The 24,943-nt window shown below is 40.9% G+C and overlaps 2 protein-coding genes across 11 annotated transcripts in view; one reads left to right on the forward strand and one right to left on the reverse strand.

The window, feature by feature from the left end:
* Positions 1-18,533, forward strand: part of lrba (LPS-responsive vesicle trafficking, beach and anchor containing) — a 236,340-nt gene extending 217,807 nt beyond the window's left edge. For 5 of the 7 annotated variants that reach the window (XM_033624965.2, XM_033624967.2, XM_078166195.1 and 2 more), the window contains exons 50-56: positions 1,506-1,571; positions 3,276-3,431; positions 6,119-6,286; positions 12,187-12,288; positions 12,556-12,752; positions 16,779-16,930; positions 18,295-18,533. In XM_033624965.2, coding sequence (XP_033480856.1) covers positions 1,506-1,571; positions 3,276-3,431; positions 6,119-6,286; positions 12,187-12,288; positions 12,556-12,752; positions 16,779-16,930; positions 18,295-18,385 — 932 coding nt within the window. In that variant the 3' untranslated portion in view covers positions 18,386-18,533. The remainder of the gene's footprint in view (positions 1-1,505; positions 1,572-3,275; positions 3,432-6,118; positions 6,287-12,186; positions 12,289-12,555; positions 12,753-16,778; positions 16,931-18,294) is intronic. The other 2 variants (XM_078166196.1, XM_033624968.2) reach the window with 1 other exon arrangement.
* Positions 18,534-23,147: 4,614 nt separating this feature from the next.
* Positions 23,148-24,943, reverse strand: part of dclk2a (doublecortin-like kinase 2a) — a 67,004-nt gene continuing 65,208 nt past the window's right edge. For 3 of the 4 annotated variants that reach the window (XM_033624354.2, XM_033624355.2, XM_033624353.2), the window contains one exon: positions 23,148-24,276. In XM_033624354.2, coding sequence (XP_033480245.2) covers positions 23,455-24,276 — 822 coding nt within the window. In that variant the 3' untranslated portion in view covers positions 23,148-23,454. The remainder of the gene's footprint in view (positions 24,277-24,943) is intronic. The other variant, XR_004501556.2, reaches the window with a different exon arrangement.

A 24,943-nucleotide genomic window follows, 5' to 3' on the forward strand; every position in this document is an offset into this window, starting at 1 on the left:
CATTAAATTTGATATCTCTGAATTTATGAGGATGAAGACTGATCGCTTTTCAGGAGAACACAACCTCATCCGTGCACACCACAGGCCAGACTGATTAACCTAATTGGTTTAGCGAGCTGGTGTAATAAACAAGATGTGTGCTGCTCAGAAGAAGTTCATTAATTGTGAGGATTTACTGGAGTTGTTGTGCAGCTGTTAGAGCAGATAAAAGATAAGAATGGAAATATGTGCACATTGTAAATTCTTCTCAACGGGATGCATGCGAACAATAAAAATGAGGAATTTGTTTGTGAGTGTTGGAAACAACAGTGTTGCAGACATTATTCACATTTTACGTTTTGCCTATAGAGAAGATGCAGCTAACTGACAATGCATATACTGTTATTAATCAACACTTTTGGTTTGATGAATGATTTAAGTCAGCTTCTGTAATGTTAGATCACTCTTTCTCTCTAGTTTTTATTTTTGTAAATTGAGTATTATGTGGTTATAGAATGTTGATTAGACAAAATGAGCTATGACAGGCATTTTTTAGTATTTTCTGACATTTTATAAGCTAAACAAACAATCAGTTAATCACAAAATAATCCTCAGACATTGGTGTAGATTTCAGGGGGGACACAGGGGACACACCCACCTCAATATTAAGAACATTTGCCCCCCTAAATAAAAATATAAAAGACATTTGCACCATAAATTGATGCAAAAAGGGCAGGAATTGGTGCATAAAAATTCACAAGAATGCAGGAAATGAAGTGTTGAAAGCTTAAAATTTTCTAGCTGAGGACCCCCAAACCCCCCAAACATTTTATGTGTGTAAATAAATAAATAATTGAATAGAAATTGCAGTTGTTCTTAAAGGTGTCGACTAGATTCAAAGGTTTTGCTGCTCTTCTATGTGTGATATTTTTGTAAACTTAGTATCTTTGGGTTTTGGATCGTTTGTCAGATGAAGCAAGCAATTTGAAGACGTCAACTTAGGCTCTGGGAAATTGCCATTATGACATTTTTTGTTGTTTTCAGACATTTTGAAGTATAAATAATTAATTGCTTAATTAAAAAAAATGAAACCTTTGTTCGATAATGAATATAATTGTGAGTTGTTGCCCTGCATTAAACGGTGTAAGCAGCAATCAAAGCCAAAATGCTGAAAAAAATGCAATTCTACTTCCTGTTTTTGCACTTGAATACAGAAAAGTCTGTTAGAGCCATGTTTTTAATCATTTTACCAAAATATTCCAGTTGCTTCCAGCTAAAGTGACTTTGTTGAGCAAAGAAATGCATTTTGTAGCATGCAGTTAGCATAAAGACTCATATTCTGTGTGGCCTTGGAAGCTATTTGACATAATTGATGTGTAATTTGCGGGAGAACTCTTGGGCCGGCAGGTGACACTGTGACTTTATGGTTATAATTTTCAGTGTGTTATAATGAACTGAAAGCTGGCATCTACTTCACAAGGCCACATGATTACAATATTAATCCAATCTGTCTTCTTCTCTGTCAGGTCATCAGAGCTCAACGGTGCAGGACCAGCAGTACCAACTTCCTGTGGAAATTGACCCTCTGATAGGTATGCTGTCATTTACGGCTGTAAAAGAGTCCACACACATGCGTATTCTTTACGTAGCATGAGCTTATATATGCATGAAATGATTTTTTTTTTTCCTGTGTGCGGATTTGTGTATGAATCCTGCTGGCATCTTGGTGACTCATGGCAGTCTGCAGCGCCGCGTCCCTGGACAGTAGATTAGAGTTGTTTCTCAGCCTCTGCCCCAGTTCACTCCTCATGATATAGGCCCTGCTCTCACACTAAACCATTTGCATGCAAATTGGAATGCAATGAGCTGTGGCCTAGGCCGGCATTTCATCATCAACTCCCCCCTCTTTCTCCCTCTCCATCGTCCCCTTCCCTCCCTCCCTTTCTGCATCCTCTTTGGTTTAATTTGAGCGGAGGGAAAGGACGCGTGTCAATGGAAATGAATATGAATGTGGTAATAATGTGTGATTGAGAATGCACGGCGGACGGCTGTCAGGACAATATGGGCGCCTCTCATCCTTCACGACTTGTTGATGAGCAGGAGAAGAGTGCCGAGCTGCAGTGATGTATGGGATGCACTGGTGGAGCAGGGAGAGACGAGCCACTTCTATCTGCTCCCGCCTTTCGCCTCCGTTGCTTTTCCTGCAGCCTCTCACAATTGCACGCACATCTGCAAAAGGGGGGCTGTTCTTTCTCTGTGAACGTTGTGGTCACTCCGAGTCTCACCGGACCATTTCCACACGTTTTTTTTTTTTCCGAAACACTTGACTACTGACAATAACCAGGGTTTGCTCTCACATATTCATCTTTATCTCCATGTACAGTATTTCTCTCCTTCACTGCCCCTCAGTGCAGGCAAAATAAAGGAAATCTGTGCATTAGTATTTATGTTGCGTGTTTTTATGACAGCTCCATAGTGGGCGTGTGCCATTGAAAGCACACTTTTCAAGCTAATTTCATCCCATAAATCTTCAATATTTTTGCTGACATTTTCTCCCATCTCACATTTTCACTAAACACTAAAACATAAATAACATACTAAATGATATATTTTTGTGTTTCTATGTGTGCGTGTGTGTGTTTCGGGGGAGGTAGAGGGGATTTTTGTGCTTGTCAGTCATATATTTACACTGTTTGCATTCCAGGAGGAGTCTGAGCTAAACACAGTAAATTGAGGATGAGTGCTGAGCCGCCTGTGGCGTTGGGAAATGTTAAAAATGGGTTGAAATATTGGTTTCAGCAGGTACGCTGGACTTTCTCAGTCTGCATGCTAGACAATCTTCTCCGACACCTGCTCTCCAGTGCTTGTGACCCCACCACATAAAAAATACTTCACGATGGACATATCTCTCTGGAAAAGAAAAAAGATAGCACTTACGGGAGAGAGAATGTCAATAAATTTGCTTTTTTTTTTACCAACCATTGGCTAAATTACACATCCAAGATGAATTTGCAGTGTGTGTTCTGACCGTGCTCGCTCTGTCATTACTCTTAAACTCTCACGGAAAATGTGAAGTCCTGTAAACTTAACATCCAGGATGTTTTATGTATTCTCTCACAAATCTTCTTCGCACTGTGCACTTTACGTGGAGGTGCATCTGAGTGCGAGCACTTTGAAAATCGCTGATATATGAAAACAGTAACCTGTGTGTTGGGTTTAATGTTTCTGTTTACATCTGTACATTTCCAACGTGTATTTTTTTATTTGCTTGATTTATTTTGTCCTCTCTTCTCTAGCCAATAACGTGGGCAGTCATCGTCGTCAGATCTCAGACCTGCTGGATCAAAGCATTCAGATCAGCTCACAGTGTTTCGTCATCACAGCCGACAACCGCTTCATCCTCCTGTGCGGCTTTTGGGACAAGAGCTTCCGGGTTTACTCGACTGACTCAGGTACTGAAAAATCATTTTGCACTTCTCCCCCTCAGGCTCTTTAGAAACAGTATTCAAATATGCTTCTTCATTTCCTAACAATTTGATCCCATGCATGCATTGACCTAGACCTGTATTTACATGCTGTAAATTTGTTACTTCATATTTAACTTTGTTAAAATAAGGCAGCCATATTCCAAACCATACATCACTATATAATTTGGGTAAACCATATCTGGAGTCTTTACATGCACATTTCCTCTGCCACTTAACCCTTGGCATCAGATCTGTACTCTCAGTGACTTTATGTCCAGCTCTCAGCAGACAAAAACATAAATGCAGTTGTTGAGTGCTTGTAATTTAAATACAGCCTCTACTTTTCCGGCTTGTAAAGTGCAAATGCACTGCACTGTTTTTTTTGTTGCAGCAGAATAAATTTACTCAAAATCTCCAACTTGCTGATTGGTTTCTGGCACGAACCCCATGAGCCACATCAGGATGTTTTTTTGTTTTGTTTTTTTAATTTAATTTAATTCTTGCACTAATATCAAAATATAATGGGTACATTTCCTTTAATTTGATGGAGATAATAATACTATTAAAGGGATGGACCTCTTAATGTTAATAAACCCCATGGCCTTTCCTCTAGCACCATCCTCAGGACAAACTTTTCATTTTTACCTCCACTCCACTTCCAGTAACCCTCTGAATGAGACAAAAAAAAACATCATCAGTATGTTTTTTTTTATTTTATCAACAACACTTTTATATTGTGGAGTGCAATGAACATAGCAGCCTGTAGCAGCCGCTGGTAGACTTTACATTCTTAATACTGTGAACAATACAGTCTCAACAGATGGTGTGCCCTGCTTTACTGTACTGCATTGTGTTGTAGCTGCACCAGTGGAATTTATATCAATTTACACAATTATTTGCTCTTTATTTTCTCCTCTTATATTTGCCAGGTTAAAACATGTTCGCTGTCAATAATTAATTGTAGCCTTGTATCTTTGAGGTCAGTTGTAACAGTTGAGCTGCATCATTTCTTTAAGATACTAATCAAACTTTATTATCTAGCCAGCCGAAATTTAGTTGCAGCCAGGCATCATATCATAAAAAATAAGAGAAGAAAACAAACCAAGGATAAACAGTACAAATGCGAGACTTGTTAAACTGTATTGTTATGATCCTGTTAACCTGATAGTGGTAGGTGTATTAGGATATGCACCTTATTGTTATCTTAGTTTTTTCCCCACTTTGGTTTGCAGCAGTTGTAATACCATTTTCTTTTGGATAAATTAAGTTTCTTCTTATCTTTTTTTTATTAGAGTGGAGTCATTTCCTCCAGAGCAGTACTTGTAAATGCTGATAATGTGTGTCTAAGTACAGTAAATCCTATTTAACCTGAAAAATGTTTTTCTTGATTCACCCAACTTGAACATACTGTACAGTTCTTCACAGTGGCCTTGTGTGAGCCTGAATACCACTGACTTTGTACATATACTTGCATACACACATGCAATGCAGACATTTTTATGCACACACACACACACACACACACACACACACAAACCGACGCCATCAAGTCAGGGGTCCTAAATGAAACTGTCTGAAGCTTCATCTGTGTGCCCCGCTCCTCAACTCTTCTCCCAATGCCCCATTCAGAGTCCTACACACATCTATACAACACACTCCGATTCAATTTCTATAGGCCAGGGCCTCCCTGTCTTTAATAGAGGAGGGAGGGAAGGAGGGATGGGAGCACAGAGATAGCTCTATTGTGCGACTGCCACCGGGGTGTGCGACTGGAACGTGAACACATTTTAATCGCACACGCTCAACAGCTGCCACTGAGGTCCCTAAAGCCCCCAGGTTAAAGAACTGGGGGATTTTATCAATTACAAGACTTGATTGGTACACGTGCACCAAACACATAGCCTCATACGCCTGTGTGCACACAATTTAATTTGTCTGTGTGCATGCAAGTGTGTGCGTCGGTGAGCAGCGTGAGTGTGTGTGTTCAGTGTGAGCTGCATGGTAGCCATTATTGCTGCAGCCATCATTACTTATTTTCAGTGTTTATAAAGATGTCAAACATTTTACATCTTTGATGTCTCTGTTCTTTTTGGGAAGTTTAGTCAGTGACCCGCCCAGTTTCATAACAGCCATCATCTTTTCACCGAGATACAGCTTAATTATCTGATGGACAGTGATTATTTGACACCCGGGCAGAAATGTCATGTGTTCCAAACTATCTGCTGTTTGACTGCAGAGGTCACACTATGAGGAGCGTAATGAGTATTAGACAGCTAGACAGTGGAGCTGTGGTCTGGAAATCTGACAGCAATTAGCCTCTTTATATATACATATGGAGCGCACTGCATGTGCATAGGCACACACACACACTCAGAGTTGAAACAAATATTTATTCTTGTCTGGGAATTAGTAGACGTCTGATTCTGTGCGGAGCTTGTAGAACTACTAGCCAAGCAGACAGATGATCAACAAACACATGGTGGGAGCGCCGAAGAAGTCGCAATAAATTCATACTCAGTTTTTGTTATTTAAGTGCAATATGAAATTATGTATTACAATCGTATCTTATGTTGTTTCAGTGCTGTAATCTATTTATGAAAGTATCAGTCCTTTCTTGTTTATCAGGTGATGAATACTGATTCGTGTGTGTGTATATTTATGTGCTTTTGCAGGCAAACTGACGCAGATAGTGTTTGGGCATCGCGACGTTGTGACGTGCCTGGCTCGCTCTGAGTCGTACATCGGAGGAGACTGCTACGTCCTGTCGGGGTCCAGAGATGCCACCCTGCTGCTGTGGTACTGGAACGGAAAGCACAACAGCATTGGAGAGAGCCCAGGCAGTAAGTACACATGCCACACCGGCCTGATACGTGAGCAGACACACACACACACACACACACACACACATACATAAACACACATCCGCGGGTATTCTCTGAGTGCTCACTCTCCCAGACAGTTGTGACTGTGTGATTTACGGCCTCCCTCTGTAAAGTAACAACTAGTTTCGTCTGACCAGGCCAGGCCTCCTGCATACAGATTGGATTTCGCAGCACTGTTGCAGCAGGAACAGCTTTCGATAATGTGTTTGAGATTGTGTGTGAGTTTCTGTGAGACCAGATATTGTGTGTGTGTGTGTGTGTGAGAGAGTGTGAGTGTGAGTGTGAGACAGAGACAGAGACAGAGAGAGAGAGAGAGAGGGAATCTGTCTTTAATGTGAGTGAAAGTGAGGGCCACTTAGAGACGTTAAACGTGATGTTGGGGGTCGTCGGCTAGCACATGAAAGTTCACCACCATCCGAGGGCCACGGGGTCACGCTAGTCGATAAAAGTGAAAAATGTCATGGGCCTCTCTTACGTTACCATAACATATGGCATTAGCCATGATCAAAGCCTCGCGCACACATTGCTCAGCCCTTAGCCTGCTCAGTGCTAATTTGGCCAGCTTAGATTGGCGTACATGTTGTTAAGTGATCCATTACAAATGGGCTGAAATTTATGACAAATTGCGATTTGGTTAATAAGACACATTGGTTTCTGATTTGGGAGACAGCGTGCATGATTGTTTGTCACTTACCTCATGTAGGCTGATGTGGGATGTTGGAATCGAGAAAAATATTTTCGTATTCCCACAAGTTAATTCGCAGGCATTTCCAAACTTTATATGAAGAAAGAACAAATACTTTTGTGAGCTGAAAAACATGGGTGAACATAAACCACATTGCATTCACTTCTCTCATTTTATATCATGTTTTTCTGTTTGTGACCACTTTATTTTGCTCAACAGAGAGTATACAAAATGTAACAACATGACAGTAAGTAGGGATATAGACAGATAAAAGCTTTGCATCAGCCCAAAATTAACATTTCTGTAGATATGCTTTAATTATGCGCCTTAGTTTGTTGAAGTTAGGGCTGGGCACTGTATTGATATATCTCAGTATCCTGGTATGAGACTCCAAATTAGATTTTGGATGTTATAATAGCCTAATTATGGTCTTCTTTTGGTTTTAAAGGCTCCATTACAGCACAGTGATGTAATTTCCTGAGCTTACCAGACTGTTCTAGCTGTTCTATTATTTGCCTTTACACACTTAGTCATTATATCCACGTTACTGATGATTATTTATCAACATCTCACTGTGTAAATATTTAGTAAAAGCACTAAAAGTCAACCTTATAATTTCGTTGCAATATCGATATTTGGTCAGAAATATTGTGATTATCTCAGGGAGAGCATCATCCAAGTGTCATTAAGTAGGATGAATTTATACGTTTGTCTAAAAATGCTACTTAAAAATAAATATAGCATGTTCTACTTGTAACCTATGTTAAAAAAGGTTTATTATTTTGCCCAGTGAATGTGTACGTTTTTAAAAGCATTGTATTTTATGTCTGAATCTGCCAGCGGGTCGTCATAAGAGTAGGTATTATAGTATGTTATTCCAATGCAAGAGGGACTTGATGTTCTCTGCTATTAGTTGGAAAAAGATATGAGAATATATCAGCAAAATGAGTTGGAAAATATTGGATATCGGCAAAAAAATCCAACATGGCTGACCCTAGATTTCATCCTATCAGTTGACGTTTTGGCAACACTCAGTACGTTTACATGCACAGTTTAATTCCACTTTTAATCGGAATGAAAGGCCATTCCGATTAAAAGTGGTCATGTAAACGGTCATTCCGATTGAAAAACGGTCATTCCGATTGAAAAACGGTCATTCCGATTGAAAATTAAATCCGATTAAAGGGGGTGGTTTATTCCGTTCGTCATTCCGAATGAAAGAATTTTGTGTGCATGTATACACTCATTCCTCTTTAAGTTCATTCCGGTCTTTCTGCGCATGCTCATTTCCTTGCCCTTCTGGCGCGATGACGTATATAGCGCGCATAGCAACGGGCTGCATAGCAACGGGCTGAGATAGAGCAGTCGGACTTGTTGCACTCACCAGTTTCCATTCGCCACAGCACGGTCTTCTACCTCCCTTTTCCTTCTCAACAGACAAAGCATTAGCAGAACAAGGTTGTTGTCGTACTGCTGCTTCAAGAATATAAGCAAAACACGCCCGAAAAAGGCACTAAGAACGGCGTCGTCAAGCATCTTATTATCCGGAGCGAGGACTATACAGTGTTTTCTTCCGGTAAACGTAAACACGTAACATCCGCCCCGCCCCCTATCCAATCAGAAACCTTCCCTGCCCCAAACCTTGCACAGACCTGAATAAAGGCGATTGAACTGATCTCCCATGTAAACCCTCATTCTGAATGAATATTTCCCATGTAAACTACCTGGAAAGACTTTAATTCCGAATGATTTCATTCAGATTTATTTCATTCCGAATGAGAAGCTATCATGTAACCGTAGCCACTGTGACTTCTTTAGAGACTTGTTGTAATCATGTTAAAAATTTCAATTTCCTTATAGAGGAACAATGCATGATGCAGTGATTAATGATATCTGTACTGTACTCTGTGTCTCGAGTATAACAAATTAACTGCGTATTCAAGGAATTGACTGTATTCTGATTGATTTCTTGACTTATGACATGTCTAAAGGGGTGCTGTGCCTATGTATCAATGCATGTGGTGTAGATGTTCTTGTAAGTGTATGTGTGTGCATGTGAGTGTGTGTGAGTATAGCCTCAGTCAGCTCAGTGCAGTAACCATGCTGTAGCTAGAGGAGCAGACAAAGCAGTCGTCATCCCAACCCCTCACCACCACAATGTGATGCTCCATTGCCCCAGACCGCAGGAGGCTCTCCCAGACATGAAGCTCTGCTACATATACACACACACACACACACATACACACGAACATGTACGCACAAAATACATACAGACAGCAGACATTTCTTTATTCCTCTTCCAAAAACAAAACACTTTCAAGCTAAAGTCGCCACATACAGTGGAATGAGAGCGTACACACACACATTCCTTGTCATGCGTAATGCCCTGTGAACATCCCACACACTTCATAACCTTGACACAGATGCCTCTGAGTGGCTGATATGCACATGTACACGCTGACCTATGCACACTTGGTTCCTGCTGCAGGCACATGTTGTTGTCGTGCACAGCAGCAGGGAGAAGTCACAGACACCAGTGCCACCTGGTGGTCACAGGGGGAAACCAGTTCAATGAGGCATCTATTTAGTAATATTATATATACGTTATTTCTAGTGTTTTAAATGAAGTGAACACTCTGAAGATTAAAATATTCTTTAGCTTTAAAATCAGCAGTGATTTTTGAGAATAACTACCATAAATACATTAATTAATATACACTTACCAACATGTATACATTTATCTTGGCATATATTCATCATAAACACACACATATAGGTTTATGATTTAAAAACATTAATAGAGTCTGGATCCAGTATCAAATCTAAAATCCTCTTTATTCCTTTATTGAATTTGTTGAGATTTAGCTTTTGAGAAACTAATGTCTTACGTTATTGATAGTTTAATGACTTACACTCAAATATTGACATCCAAATTCTTAACACATTTCAAGACTCATGGGCTTCTTAGCCAAATGGATACATGAATACTTAATACATCACCTTTTGCCAATAAAAAAATAAGAGAAGGGAGGTGAGAAATGTGGCTATTCTAAAAACTTTGAACAGAATCCAAAATGGAGCTGGCTTTTGGATCCAGTCTCTACACACACACACACACACACACACACACACACACACACACTCTGTCCACACATGTCTAGATAGCCGATACCCTCCTCAGTGTCCCAGCTTTAGTCATATACAGGTATAAGATTGTAATCAGATGTGGCGCTAATTCAAACCAAATGGCGGGCCGAGGCTGAAAAGGTTAACTGATACACCAATATATCAGCTTTATTGATCTTCTCTGAGCAAAATCCAACATCATGCTTTAATCCAGCAGCTTGTAGGTCATAAGTTAGCCAGTTAACTAAATGAAATGTAGATGTCTAGGCTGCTGACCTGGTGTGACCAGAGTTTAAGCGTCTGGTGCGTATTTGCAAAGTGGACAGAGGAGCTGGGCGCAGGGAGTTTAAACAATCGACGTGCATTAGAAAATATGAGGTCACTTATTATTATAAGTGGGTTACTTATTCGTTTTTTGTTGTTATTTTGTTTGTTAAATGCAAAACAAAAAATATATAGATTATAAATTATACAGATTCTTTAGTTAGCAGATTCCAAATTCAGCGTTGAACCTTTTTTTTTTTGGTTTGTTTTTTAACATTTTAATGATCATACATGCATAAAGAATATTTTTTCCCATTGAAGTATGACCCTTATACTCTGTAATATTCTAATTACTGTATGTATTAGATTGTTTTATTGGGGTAAAACATTGCTGACCTCATCTTTACACATGACTAGGTCTCAGCTTTTCCTTTAGTTTGCGTTTTTTACGAGAGGATTCAGTGAGCAGTACGGTCCGTATGGAGTCTTTCTGCTTAATCTAATTAAGGTTTAACAGTAGCTGTGGCTTGTGGGAGAAAACGTATCTGTCTTATTAGTGACCCTGTGTTGAGTTTTATGTCACATAATTGAATTAAAGTGAGAAACTGCACTAACAAACTCTGAATGGTTTGGCCAAGTCAGCAAGAAACTACACGTCTTATTCAAAAGAGCTCAAAAAGCAGTGTATATCACTGGCATTTACTGTAAGAGGGGAGCTATATTGGAAACTGCTTTACTTAAATGAGATTGCCTTGGAGCTGTCTCTGGTTCACACGCTAGTATTTTTGGAAAATAGTGTCACTAAGGATTTAAACGTGAATCCCGTGCTGAGTGTCTTTGCCCTATGTTCCTCATTTTGGGCTGAACTTGACCTGTGACAGCAAAGAGGATGGGGTCACTAAAGTCAAGACCCCCTACCTGAGACACGAAACCCTAATGAACTCCACACTCCACTTCAGGGATGCTCGTCGCTATATATAGATACACACATACACGGCTCTGCTTTTTAACTGCAAAGCTACATTTAGTTACATGCTGTCGACCAGATAAACACTTTAACACAACAATCAAATGTCTAGATACAACGACTGCCTGCAATGAATCCATCTGCTTTTTTTTTTAACACTTGATTTATATGTAATAACGCAACAAATCTATGTGAGTGTGCATTTCCTTGCAGACAGAGGAGACAGACGGAGAAGTAAAAGGCGATTTTGTTTTGTCGCTCGCCCTGACAGCTTAAACCAAAACAAAATCACACAAACTTCATGACTTGGACCATAACTTACTCTCGCTCCCCCTGGCTCTCCGTCTCTCTGTAGTGCAGAAACATCTGGATCCAGTGAAGGCAGTCAGGGGGCGAAAGTTTTAAAGATAGGGAGAGGCGGAGGGTGACAAGTGTTGGAAAGGGAGAGTGAATTGAGGGGAGAAATGTATGTGCGGGATAGCGGGCTCAAAGCCTGAGCAACGACTTACACTTAGAATAGAAAAGCTGAAATAATTAACAACCTTTTGACATTCTTTGTTTTTTGTTTCATACTTTGTTTGTCTGTGTTGTTATTTGGTTGTTCATTTTCTTATTTACTGGATTGAACTGCCTCCATCTTCTAATGCTCAAGTTATTCTTTTTGTCAGCATTGCTGGTGCCTGAAGGAATGAGCCTACTAAGAGTTTTTGCATTTCACTCCCTCTAGTGACCAAAGGTGGTAATGCATTTTTTGTGATGCTTTTTTTTTTTCCTCTGTAGTATACAAACCTTTTTGTGTTGTTTGTGTTATCCTAGCAGAGTTTACCACACCGCGGGCCATCTTAACGGGCCATGACTGTGAAGTGACGTGTGCGAGTGTGTGTGCGGAGCTTGGTCTCGTCATAAGTGGCTGCAAAGGTGAGATTGTCATTAATATGTCCAAAATATTCAGATTCAGAATACTTAATTCATCCCCAAGGTAACAATGTGTAACATAATAATATAAAAATACAAGAAAAATATAAACAATTAAGAAAGGGATATGCTGTATAAATATAAATGCAATAAATTAATTAATTAATAATTAATACAATAATTGTAAGTTTCTAACAAAAAGACACTGCCTAAAGTAAAATAATCACCCTGCTTTTTCTAACTGCACCTCATTGTCTTGTGTTTGTTCAGAGGGTCCTTGTCTGATCCATTCCATGAATGGGGACCTGCTGCGGACCCTGGAGAGCCCAGAGCGCTGCCTGCGTCCTCGTCTCATCCAGTCCTCCACCGAAGGACACTGCATCATCTACTACGACAAGGGACAGTTTTGTCACTTCACTGTCAACGGCAAACTGCTGGGACACATGGAGGTGGAAGACAGCATCAAGGTGAGGAAATTTAATATGTGTGTGAGCATGCATGTGAAAGTGCACTTGCACATGTATGTCTGCACCACATCAGGGTAGAAAGTCCTCGTACTGATTAAAGGCTTTCTTACGGGTTGAGATTTGAGAAAGGTAAGGGTCTGCACGCCTCGGGGTGAAATCTCTTTTATTCCCTTTAACACGCATACACCAGAGGAAATGGTCCTTTTGATCCACAGCCCTGTTGTCAGGTCAAATTGCATCGGCGGCAGTGGTAGAGAACATTCCAGAGAGAGTGGTCAGCTTTGGACACCAACACCATTAACTACCCTCCAGCACAAGACGACACATTCCCCATTTCCCACATTTCCTCCCTCGTGGTTAGAGTGACACAAGATAGCGGCTACTGCCTTTGGTTTCCCGACCCTTTGTTTCCGGTTTGGCCTGGGAAATGTAAGCTAGCTCTGACAGACAGCCGCACGCCTGTTTCCTATTAAGAAACCTCTCGTGCCCAGGCTCCCAACCTGCCAACCAGCCTGCTCCCACACAAAGCCACAAATATAACTCGTAGAAGACGTGATTAATGAGCGCAGGAGGACAAACGCTGATTGATTGTATTAACATCACAGGGGAAAGTTGCAAGTGTTCAGTCTGCAGGTTGCAGAATACTTTATTGTGTCTTTAAGAGAAACTAATGATGGTTTTAGAAGCTTGTAGAGTTTCCCAGAGTTCCTTCTAAAGCAGCGAAGCAGCGACTTGGGAACAGTGTGGGCCACTGCTGGCCTTGTCAGCTCTCCTCTGCTGTTGTAAATTCCAGCCATGTCAGATGGCATTAGGAAAATCCTAACATCTTGGAGTGAGGCTGTGAGAGTCTCAACCCCCCTTAGCTCCACCCTCCCCGGTCTGAGGGCTCCAACAGTATTTAGTGCACTCATGTACATACCAGAATCAATCTTCTCAGCCCTCAGAGCCTCAGCACGGTATGACTCCAGAATAAATAAGTGTTTGTCCTGGCCTGCAGTATCCACTAAGAAAGAGAGAGCAGGACTGAGAAAGAGAGAGAATGTTTGCACTGTAAATTTATAAGGGTCTGGAGTCAGAGGTTAGATGACAGGCTAACAGTCGGCATCCTAGTCTAATAGCTGAATCGAGTGACAGAAGCCATACTGAATGGATTACAGTCTTTTAAGTACTAGTATAACTCAGGCAGTGTAACCATTCCAGCAGTTTTTTCACTGCCGTCGTCCGTGTAACGGGGGGATTAACAGCACCATAAATTAAACTCTTTTTTTTTTTACCCTCCCCAGCCTCAAAATCCACCCACCGTTCCCCCGAAAGAAGTAGGAAATATGGGCATTAAAAGTGCATGTGTTTCTGCTGGAGTCATTTTTTAGTCATCCGAGCCCGGGTAGCCATCTTAGCTCCCACAGAGCCATCGGCCATCTTGTTTGACCGCCCAGTGGCAAGGGACTGATTTATAATGTCTGTCTGCAGCCTCCTACCTGGCCTGGCTGACATGTCTGCCAGCTCTCCTGCCTCCTGCTGGGCTTCAGTAAGGTCATGGACTCCATTAGTAGATACACAGATACAATAATATAAAACAGTAACTAGTAAATAGCTCTTACAGTCTTTATTTTTTTACTATTATTGTGTAGTATGTCATCTGATCATGCAGGATATGGCAAAGAAACAGCTAGCTGTGATTGCTTCTTAAATCAAAGTATCAAATTTAAGGTTGCATTAGTGCAGTGGTTTACCAATTGGTGGGTCGTGGTACAAAAGTGGGTCACAGGTCCATTCTCAAAGGACCACAAGTGGCAAGTGACTCATGGGGGAAAAAAAACACTTTATTTTGAAGTACAGTAAATTTCCGACACTCAGCTTTTATTTTGAAGTGCCGTTTCCTGCTGCAGAGTGAGTGGCAAACTGACAGCTACTTAACGGAGACAGCAAAGTAGCTCGACAACATGGCCAAACGCAAGTATGACGCTTAAGGGAGGGGCTCTGCAGTTTTCCTCGGCTCTACAGAGTGCTTTAAGGCCCTGACACACCAAATGACTAGTTGGCAGACGGCTGTAGTCTTTGCGGTGTGTTCAGGTGCAGAGACACAGTTGAAGTGAGGCCATGCAACAGTTGGTCTTTGTCACCACTGGTTCTTCAATGACGTGTGTCAGGTGTGGTGGTCCTTGAGTGTCTCTTTTAGCTCATTGTTTTGGTTTTACGACCCACAGCTTTACGGTTTTGGTTCACTCTCAGCTTTTATCAACCTTGTTTCCAGCCACATTAGTTGTTTTCAGCATAAAAGCTTTGCTAAACCTACAGCACACTACTTTCCTAGCATCGAGTAGCAGACAAAGTTAGCAACCAGCTAACACAGTGAAACATTTAGCAACTAAAGAAGCAGATATTTTCCGCAGGAGTTGGTTGAGAGCAAAGCAGAGCTAAGCAGAGAGTGAATATTTAACTTATATTTATTAGGTAGACACAAGTGTGAGCCCAAATGATGATTATATGAAGAGGACACTTTGATAGTATGTTCACCATAACATCTATAAAGGTGATAATATGTCAGTGTGGTGATGTCATCGTCTTATGCTGCCCCAGAGTGGCCAAAAATCCACTGAGTGCTGCTTTTAAGTTACACTTCTTCAATAAAAGGTAGCCATTTTTATGGCAGGTATAATGGATCACAATTTTTCCCCATGTACTCGTTTGCACTGCGCTTCAGTCTAAGTGCATTGATCATGATTGGCTGAATTGAACATTATCTTTATCGTTGTTGTCAGATTAACTCTGAATGTTGATGCACAAGACAATTACTGTACACACAAAACAGACCCACAGCACACAAATCAGACTGGCTCTGCACTCAGTCATGCTTCATTCCCAGCCATCTTGGATGATGATCTAACGTGGCAATTAGGCTGGATTGATTCTCAAGGCCTCCCGCCAGCGTGCAGCATGCGAGCGCATCATTGTGCGCCCATTTTGTGCCTGTCTGCGTGAGCGCCTTCACATGCTAGTCTTGTGCCTATCTCGAGTGCGTGCGTGATGAGAATGAAAAACAGAGCTCATTTAAATCACAGTGTGGTAGGAAATTCCACAAACTCTTCTTTATACAAAACATTTGCCTAATTTAGGCTGCGCCCCCCCCCCACGTCCATCCACTGTGTACTGCTCTTGAAGGGTTATTTATGTTTTCCTTACCAAGTCAAGTTCCTGAAAATGACTTGTTCCAACTCCAGAACTGGAGTTTAAGTTTCATTTTTCCATTTAATGTGAGCTTGATTCAACACACATGCTGCTGATGATTGAAGCGTCTCTTGCTGAATCACTGCAGCTGAGAGACGGCCGAATTCGGTGCCATAAAACCACAAACGAGAAAAGCTCTAAATTAGTGTCATTTGCTGCTTTTAGAACTCACATTCTGCCTCGTCATTTCATCGGCTACGGTTACTTGCTGATTGATGCTCCTGACTATTTCAGTTTCAGCTTCCACTATGCACTGTGCCCATAATAGACTCCAACACAAGACTTGATTTGTGTACGTCTGATTCCCGGGGGAACCATTCAGCAGTTACAGTTTGCAGGAAAAGCAGATGAGACGAGTAAATCTCCGAGCCTCGCTGTGGGGAGCCATCTTTGTTGCCAGTCAGGGTTTGTGTACAGAAAGCCCCTAAGGATGGCGGCGCTGACCTGGAATCTTTTGTCGGATCACATGACCACGCAGTATGAGCTTTACTTTGACATAAGAGATAAACTGGTCCCTGATCACTCGTCCTATACGGAGACTATTTATGCATATGGTTCCAGGTTGAAGAGCTTTGCTGCTTTGTTTTTTTGTCTCTCTTTTTTGGCATTGAAGGACAGTAACAGATGATCAAAAGTCACTGACTCATCTCACATTGTACGGGATGCTTTGGAACATTATATTAAACCTGACCTCTCACTGTAAAAACTGTAATGATTGTAACAACTCAAAACCAAGGAGTGAACACACAATTCTCAAGCTCATTAAAAAGTTAATAATGAACCCTGTCTCTTTTCCAGGCCATGTATCTGAGTCGGGACGGCCAGTATCTGCTGACAGGCGGAGATGGAGGTGTAATATCTGTCTGGCAGGTCTACAACCTCAAACAGCTGTTCACCTACCCAGGCTGTGATGCAGGAATCCGCTCTATGGCCATGTCACATGACCAAAGGTAATAAACACATACACTATGGAACTATTTAATGAAACTGTTTTTTGGAATCTTTATACTGCAATTTCTCAATACTTACTGACCGACATGCACAGGCACTTAAATGTCTACAGTAAGCTAGTATCAGCCTGGCTTATATATTGGTCTGCCTCTAATAAAAAGTACTACACAATAAAGTATAGCCTGGTCATTAACAGGCTGATATGATATCAAGGTTTAAGAATATTTGAAAATGTGACAATGATTTAACAGCTGATGCTGTTTGTTTTTATATAAACACAGCATTTTGACAGGGGTCCCTCAGATTAGTTTTTAAAAGAGTTCTGATCGCACAGTGTAGAGTGAGACATTGTGCCATTGTCCTCACTGGTGGAACTATTTAATGAAATAATGTTTTTTGAATTCTTGTACTGCAGTTGCACTGTTATTGACCGGCATACACAGATACCTAAATGTCTATAGTAAGGTAATATCAGCTTGCCGGATTTTTTTAAGGTGTTTAAAATACTACAAAATACTCCATTACAATACAAATTAAAACTATTACTTAAGTAAAAATTGAGAAATATTGGAGCAAAATGCATTTGTTGTATTAATTCAGGACTGAAGTGATTGGTCCATCAATGGATTAGTCCACCAACAGAAGTTTAATCATCAAAAGTGATGGTTATTGATTAATTGTTTAGGAAATGTATCAAGGAAAATGCTTCATATTTACTCTGTGGTGCTCTTAAAATGTGATTATTTGCTGTTTCACATTTTATATTTATGTATTATATATTTTTTATATATCTGTTTTATAGTATTGTGAATTTATCTTTGGGTTTTGGGCTGTTGGTTGAGCCAAACAAGTTTTTGGCTGAAATTTTCAGGCCATTTTCCCTCCACTCTTACACTTTTCAGACTAAAAAATCCCTCAGAGAAACATAAAAATATTCAGCAGTAACTGGATAATGAATAGAAGAGTTGGTTGCAGCTATATTTGTGTTATTACAGGATTGTTATTGTCACTACTGGTGCATTAACATGTAAGCAGTATTTTAATGGTTAAGGTGAAGATTAGAATGACTTCATGCGGTTGTGTCGTACATCATGTTTTACAAGCTGATCGTGTGTGTATGTAAAACCTTACTCTTTAAAGTAACTACAGATGTCAGATAAATATAGTGAAGTGTAAAAAGTGCATCTGAAATGCAGGTAAGTAGAATTCCATACTTCAAAAAAGCACCTAAAAGTTGTAATTGAGTTTGTTTGAGCAAAATGTTGCACTAGAGACGCATTAAATTCAATTCAAATTCACAGCAATTCAAAAGACAAACACTGGACAGACAAAACCTCATGATGTTCTCTTCTAACTCTCCTAGGTGCATCATAACGGGCATGGCGTCTGGAAGTATCGTGCTCTTCTACAACGACTTCAACAGATGGCACCACGAGTACCAGACCAGGTACTGAGCTGACGACAGCAGCTCAACTTGACTGACAAAGTTGGATACTGACGAAAAATACAAAACAGTTGCAAAGTGTGAACTCTTATCAAAGGCACTATTCTGTCTGAATCCTGATATCCTGAATGTATCTCAATGAAAGAAGAAAAAAAAACCTGTCCTGTTATAGTAAAGAATCAAACTATTTTTAAAAAGGGCATTGCTATATTTTGTAGATCAGATAGAAAACTTTCATATAAATCACAGGGTGGGGGTTACGTTACTGTACGGTTAAAAACAAATCTATTTTTAGCTGTAAGAGTCTATTTTCATCTCCTCCGGAAAATAACAGCGGGATTTGTGGGGAGCTAGTGAGAACCTTTTCTCTTGACTTAAAAAAATCCAAATATTTGTGTACTTTAGGGTGAGTGATTTTTTTTTCCTGTAGGTGTGTATGTGGGGAATAATTATTAAGCTATCATTCACTTTTAACATGCTTTTTGGCAGCACAGCGGGTAGATATGAAATGTTTGAATAAATAATAAATGTATTGGACAGAAGGATAAACTAAGAGGGAATATACATATATATATAAATATCTATATATTCTGTTTAAATGTAGTCCTCCATATTTAAAATCTCCATTCCCTCTGTACTTGCTAAGAGATTGCGTTTCTGTGCATGGCTCACTACTCATGTAAAACATATCAGTACAGACCTATCAGACATCCAGAAAAACTTCCCGCTCCCAATAAAGATGAGCTTTATGTGGAGGAGGATGTCAGGAAAACTACGACAAGGATTTTGCTTTTTACATTTCTCTCCCAAATCATTTTTTTCACTAAAATAGGAATCTGTGACGGAGTGAATGGGCTCACTAATAAAATCACTAAACAAAATTCACATCATATCATCAAACTAGGTGCCCAAGCCAGCATAGCATCTTTAAAGTCCTCTTTGAGTCCTGTCTCTCTAACAGCAAAGTGAGATGTGCAATGACAGGAAGGACGACTTCTCTATTTTGCATCAAGGGTTAAGTGATTATGTTCTGATGTGATGATTCAGCACTAAAATGGAGACATGTTCCTTTGGTCCCTTCTAAAATGAACGTCCACCTGTATCTTTTGATTTCGGGGGAAACATTCCTTTAAAGTTTGCGCTTTGATGTGGTTTGAATCTCCAGTTACATGAGAACTACTGTTATCTATCAACCAATTTTTTTTTTTTTTTTGCAATCATTTGAGTGTTTTGTGTGCCGAGTTCTGACAATAAAATGGAATTTTATAACTTGAATTGTCTTTTGTATGAGTGTGTTTGTCACTAGGAAGCACTGAGACAGGGTGGCTGTGGCTCAGGAGGTAGAGCAGGTTGCTAACTCATTGGAAGATCAGCAGTTCGATCCCCAGCTAGACCAGTCTGCATGTCAAAGTGTTCTCGGGCAAGATACTGAACCCAAAATCCCAGTGTGTGAGTCCAGGTGAATGTTAAACTAAGTTGCAAGTGGCACCTTGTATGGTAGCCTCAGCCACCAGTGTGTGAAAGGGGTGAATGTGGCATGTAGTGTTGGAAGTGTACACTCATTTTTGAAGTCTGCACAGCACCCTCTAGTGGCCAACTTCTGGTCTCACACACAGAAATATCCACAAACATTCATTTGAAGTCTTTATTGCATTTTGCTGTTCTTCCTTTCAAACAATAGGACATCAAAAGCAGCCACTTTATGCCTAATAAAAACTGTTACTCCAGTTTGACAGACGATAAACCTGTTTTAAAACTGTCTTTTCATACAAATTTCCCTTTACAAACTGCATATGAAAATCTACCTTTAACTACATATACATCAGGGGAAGCTAAATGACATTATGTACCAACTTGACTTTGTGTATGTGTGAGGGGTTTCTGTCTTACAGGGAGAAACAGGAGGTGGGAATGGAGTATGCATGCAGCTGAAAGTCCTGAAGAGATAAAGAGGCATGTTGAACCACTGAAGGAGTTAGCCCTACTAAACACCAGCTGGGGTAAATGCTGCTGTGGAGTCTGAAACGGGTACAAAACGAAAAATCTTACATAACTTATCTTTAGGATGCACACGTTGGAACTCCGTTTTTCAGCCAAGCTGGTTTTGATAAAGGCATCATTAAGTTATGAGCTGTTAGCTAGTGGTCAGGCACAAACCCGTCACCTTTACGACACATTCATTCGTATAGATCCAGCAGATCGAAGACCATTGCTTGAGTATTTTGAAGGAACAGCATTGACTTGTTTCATGCAACCCACAGTGTAGCATTGTCAGTAGGAATTATATCGACTGGTAACTGAGTTCATCTGTTTTCTCTCTGTGCAGCGCTGCAGTCTGAGGAGAAAATTCCAATTCATTAGAAACAAACCTGCAATTTGGTTTCATGTCTGTTGGATCTATTTTCTCTAGTTTGACGCAGTTATTAGTGACGCTGAGCGCCATTAACTGCTCAGACACACACAGACAAAAACAAACCTTCAAGTTTCAGGTGGACAGCTAAGATTCTTCACACTATTTACAACTACAGTGTTCACATCAAATAATACATACAAACAGGATGTGGATGTATCAGCATGTCCGTCAGTTACAGTGGGTGCACACTGACTTATTCGTAATTACAGAGGCGGATACACTGGCAGGTCATGTTAAAGGGTCAGTTCACCTAAATAAAAGGAACACTTATTTACCCTCACTTACAGCAGATGTATTCCTTTGAAACAGCTGTTTGTACAATGAAGTCAGACAGAATTAAGTTTCGAGTAACAGCAAAGTACATTTCTATGATACATCTCTCTGTTTAACACAAGAGCAGTGATTCCCAACCTTGGGCTCCGGACCCTGCATTGGGTCACAAGCTAGTCACGTGCTCGGGCTAGAGAGGGGTCTGGAATCACTGATTATCTTTCTGCTATGAGGGAAAAATCTCTCGGGTTTGGTTGTGTTTCTTTAAACCAATCATAATTGTCTTGGGTGGAAGGAAGCCTAGGATGCAGCGACAGTGCTTTTGCGAAATAGTGTCAGGGTTGACCTTGTTCCGGCGGAACATTTGGACATGGGGAGGCAAGTAGTGTCATTAAAATGGCCCTGCACAAGAAAAGCCACAGAAACATTAACAGTCCTGTGTCACTATGATTTGATAATCGTTGCCCTCGAAGCTAAGCATGACTGTATATTAGATCTGGAGGAGCTCACTGGACTCCACACATGATTTGCTGGCTGTATTTGGCTCTAGCTGAACATTACAATAATACTTGTGTGAAGTGAAACAGATCTGTACACTGGTCACTGTCGCATGCTGCTGCCAAAGTTAAAAAATGTGGCAAATCAACTCCAACGGACTGTGTTAGAAAACTGATTAACATCTGGCACAAGAGTCCTGCGAGACGGCGTCGTGGCTTTTCTGACGTGTCTTCACAGGTTGTTTTATTTGTTCTCGATTTTACAAAAATTGACCAAGAGAACAAAGCTTGCGTGCCTTTATGCCATTTTCAGCATGTAAGCTGATAGCTCGGAGGTTGTTGTTTCCCGTAGCGAGGGCGGTTTTGAAAACAGTAACATGCAGATAGCAGAAGGAAGGGAGAAATTAGCGCCCAGTGGCAGGTTTAAAGCCACAGTCTACATCTGGTGAGAGAAACTTGTCATGAGATCATTTTAAAGAGTTTTAGAGATGATTGACAGGATAGGAAAGCAGAAAAAAACACTCCTGTGGCCAAGAGTAAAGATTTCCAAACCAGTCTGATATTAAGCCAAACCTTGGACTGGAATACCGAATTTTGCCACTATGTGTCGCACTTGACTCAGCAGCCACTCCCGAGAGGCGCACATTGCATCGTCTGTTTTTTAGCTCACTTCTTTTGTCAGTTTCATATTCAAAATGATGCCATATTGATGCTATGTCAAAACAATGTCTCCTCTTGTCACCTCAAAAAACACATTAAGTTTCCAGTAAACAAACACAATGTGTGTTGTTCTTCCACTTCCCACCTCTACTAAAATTTGATTTTGTTCATGTTACAGTGCTCCACTTGGCAGTAAATAACGCACAGCCTGTCAGACACTAGTGGTTCTATTAGTCTGTTTATATTTTCTGAATTTGCCAGTAAGGTTTATAATGACAAACGCTGGTTCAGTTGGTTTTCAGAAAATCAAACTGGTTTGAGCTCGTACACCAGACCAGACCATCAAAATCGGAAATCGATCCCATTCTAACTGTTACTATACAAGGTCACAAGCCACAAAGGGTGGTGTTCACTGCACTAGAGGTAACTAAGACAATGTTTATTTTTTTGTAATTTGGTGAACATACCCTTTAAGCTGAATGTGAACAGCCATGTGTGTCAGCGTTAACACTGTTGATTATTAACACTTTTACACGCATGAATTCAAGGCTACAGCTGAGGCTGTTTCACTGACAAAGCATGGCCGTAGTTTGGTACTTTGGTTGGTATTACATTTATTTTGTCAACCCACTGCACTGTATATAATAACACTTAATAGGAATCTTAAGTTGAACAGTAGACTTGCGGTTACCATCAGGATGGCTGTGGTCAGAGAAAATACTGATAGTGGTTATAGTTGGAGTACACTACAGGTAGCTAGGCTAGCAAGTTCAGACGTTTGATATGCTGTAATACTTTTGTGTGTATTGTGGACATACTGTCTCTCTGCTAAAGCAATAGGAGTTCACAATGGTGTGATGAATAACTATTTACAAAAGAGCCACAGGCAGTCAACACGGGATAATAAATAAAAGAAAGAATTCACATTAAGGTGATATACTGTAGTAATGCATGACAACTAAAGACAAACCACTCAGAACAGTGATGTATTCAGCTCATTCCCTTTCTCCACATCCTCCATTAATAAATACAAACATATATATACAATCGACACACTCTTAGAAAATGCTTTGTATCCTCCGTCTCTCAGAATGAGTGGTGTAAGAGTGAGAGAAAACTATGGACACAGCAGTCACTGGCTCAGTTTACAGCTATTGGAAATGCTCGGGATGGACTGTTTACTGACACATACATGTTATAAGAAGGAGTGGGAGGTGATACTGGCTATAGAATCACCATTTAAATCTCCACTAGCTCCTCAGCAGGTAGAGGGCTGGGAGAAGGAGGGCCAGCGGGGGAGGGTGGGGATGTGGATCTGGGAGGTGTAGAAGGAGGAGAGGGAAACAGGGTTGGATGATTGGGAGATGGGGAGGAAGGTTCTTGTTTGGTCGGGGAGGAGAAGGGGAAGAATATGACAGGTTTGATGGGGGAGACTGGGGAGGGGGAGGCTTGTTTTGTGGGAGAGGAAGGTGGGGATGGTGCCTCTTTGGTAGGAGAGGAGGAAGGGATTTGGGTTGGTTTGGTTGGAGATGATGGGGAAGGGCAGGAGACGGGTGTAGAGGGAGTGTTGCAGGTGGAAACAACAGGAGGGGCAGAGGGTGAGGGTGTTTCTAGAGATAAGCAGGGAGCAGCAGAGGGTGATGTTTCAGGCGGGGAGGAGACAGGCAAAGAGGTGATGGGGAGAGATTCAGCAGAGGGTGAAGGGGAGACATGAGGTGAACTCACAGGAGCAGGGGGAGGGAAATCAACACCATCAGCTTGGGAATGAGAACAGGAAGCATTGGAGGTGGATGTAGCATCAGGAACAGCAGCCCCAGCGGTCTTGGGTGCCTTGAGACGAGCAGACTTAATGGGTGACTTAGGCGTGGCAGGTTTTGGTTCTTTGGTGCGTGATGCCTGTTTGGTTGGGGAAGCTGGTCCTGACTTTGTTGGCGAGGCTGATTTGACTGGAAGGGCAGATGGGGCTTTCTTGCTAGACGATGATGGTGGACATGGCACTGTTTGGGGCCGTGGACGACGACGGGTGGTGAGCTGGAGGGTCTTCTTATCAAGAGCTGTCATCTGGCAAAACAGACAGACACACTGTCAGCTTCATACTTACATATATCTGAAGCCAATCAGAACATAAAAGGAACGATATCGTGGGTCAGTCTACACTGATATCAGGAAACTTAAAAGCATAAAATTAATTGTGCTTTCCTTTGACTGTCTAGCTCCTGCAGTGAGAAACTACATCTTTTTACACCTACAACCATTAACTGCTGACCCAGTTTTGTATTTTTTAATGATCTCTATGCATGAACCACACACATGATGAAACAAGCTAATGGAAATGGACATAAATAACTGAAAGATGATCAAACAAAAAGACAGTATTCTCTTCACACAGTAGAGTGACTCCACGAGAAGGCAGAATCAGGTCATCACTGCTATTCTATGTAGAAAGGAAGGGCAAATGAGAACGTAAACTGTTACTTTTTCATTTAACAGATAAACACAAGGTGCCTTTGTCTCAATCAAAGCCAATGATGTGTTCTTACGTGGGACATAAAACCAGTAAATATCACGTTCCTCATTTGCCCTTGTGCTGAGTGTCAGCAGCAGAACAGACGAGGCGTAGCGTCAAGTGTTAGTACATACCATTGCCTTGGAGCTAATTCAGAGGGACGTAATGCAGGGAGAGGGAAGAAGCAAAAAAGGGACAGAGACTAGTCTTACTCACAGCTTC

This window comes from Epinephelus lanceolatus, chromosome 3, assembly GCF_041903045.1.
Source record: "Epinephelus lanceolatus isolate andai-2023 chromosome 3, ASM4190304v1, whole genome shotgun sequence".
NCBI classification, from domain to species: Eukaryota; Metazoa; Chordata; class Actinopteri; order Perciformes; family Serranidae; genus Epinephelus; species Epinephelus lanceolatus.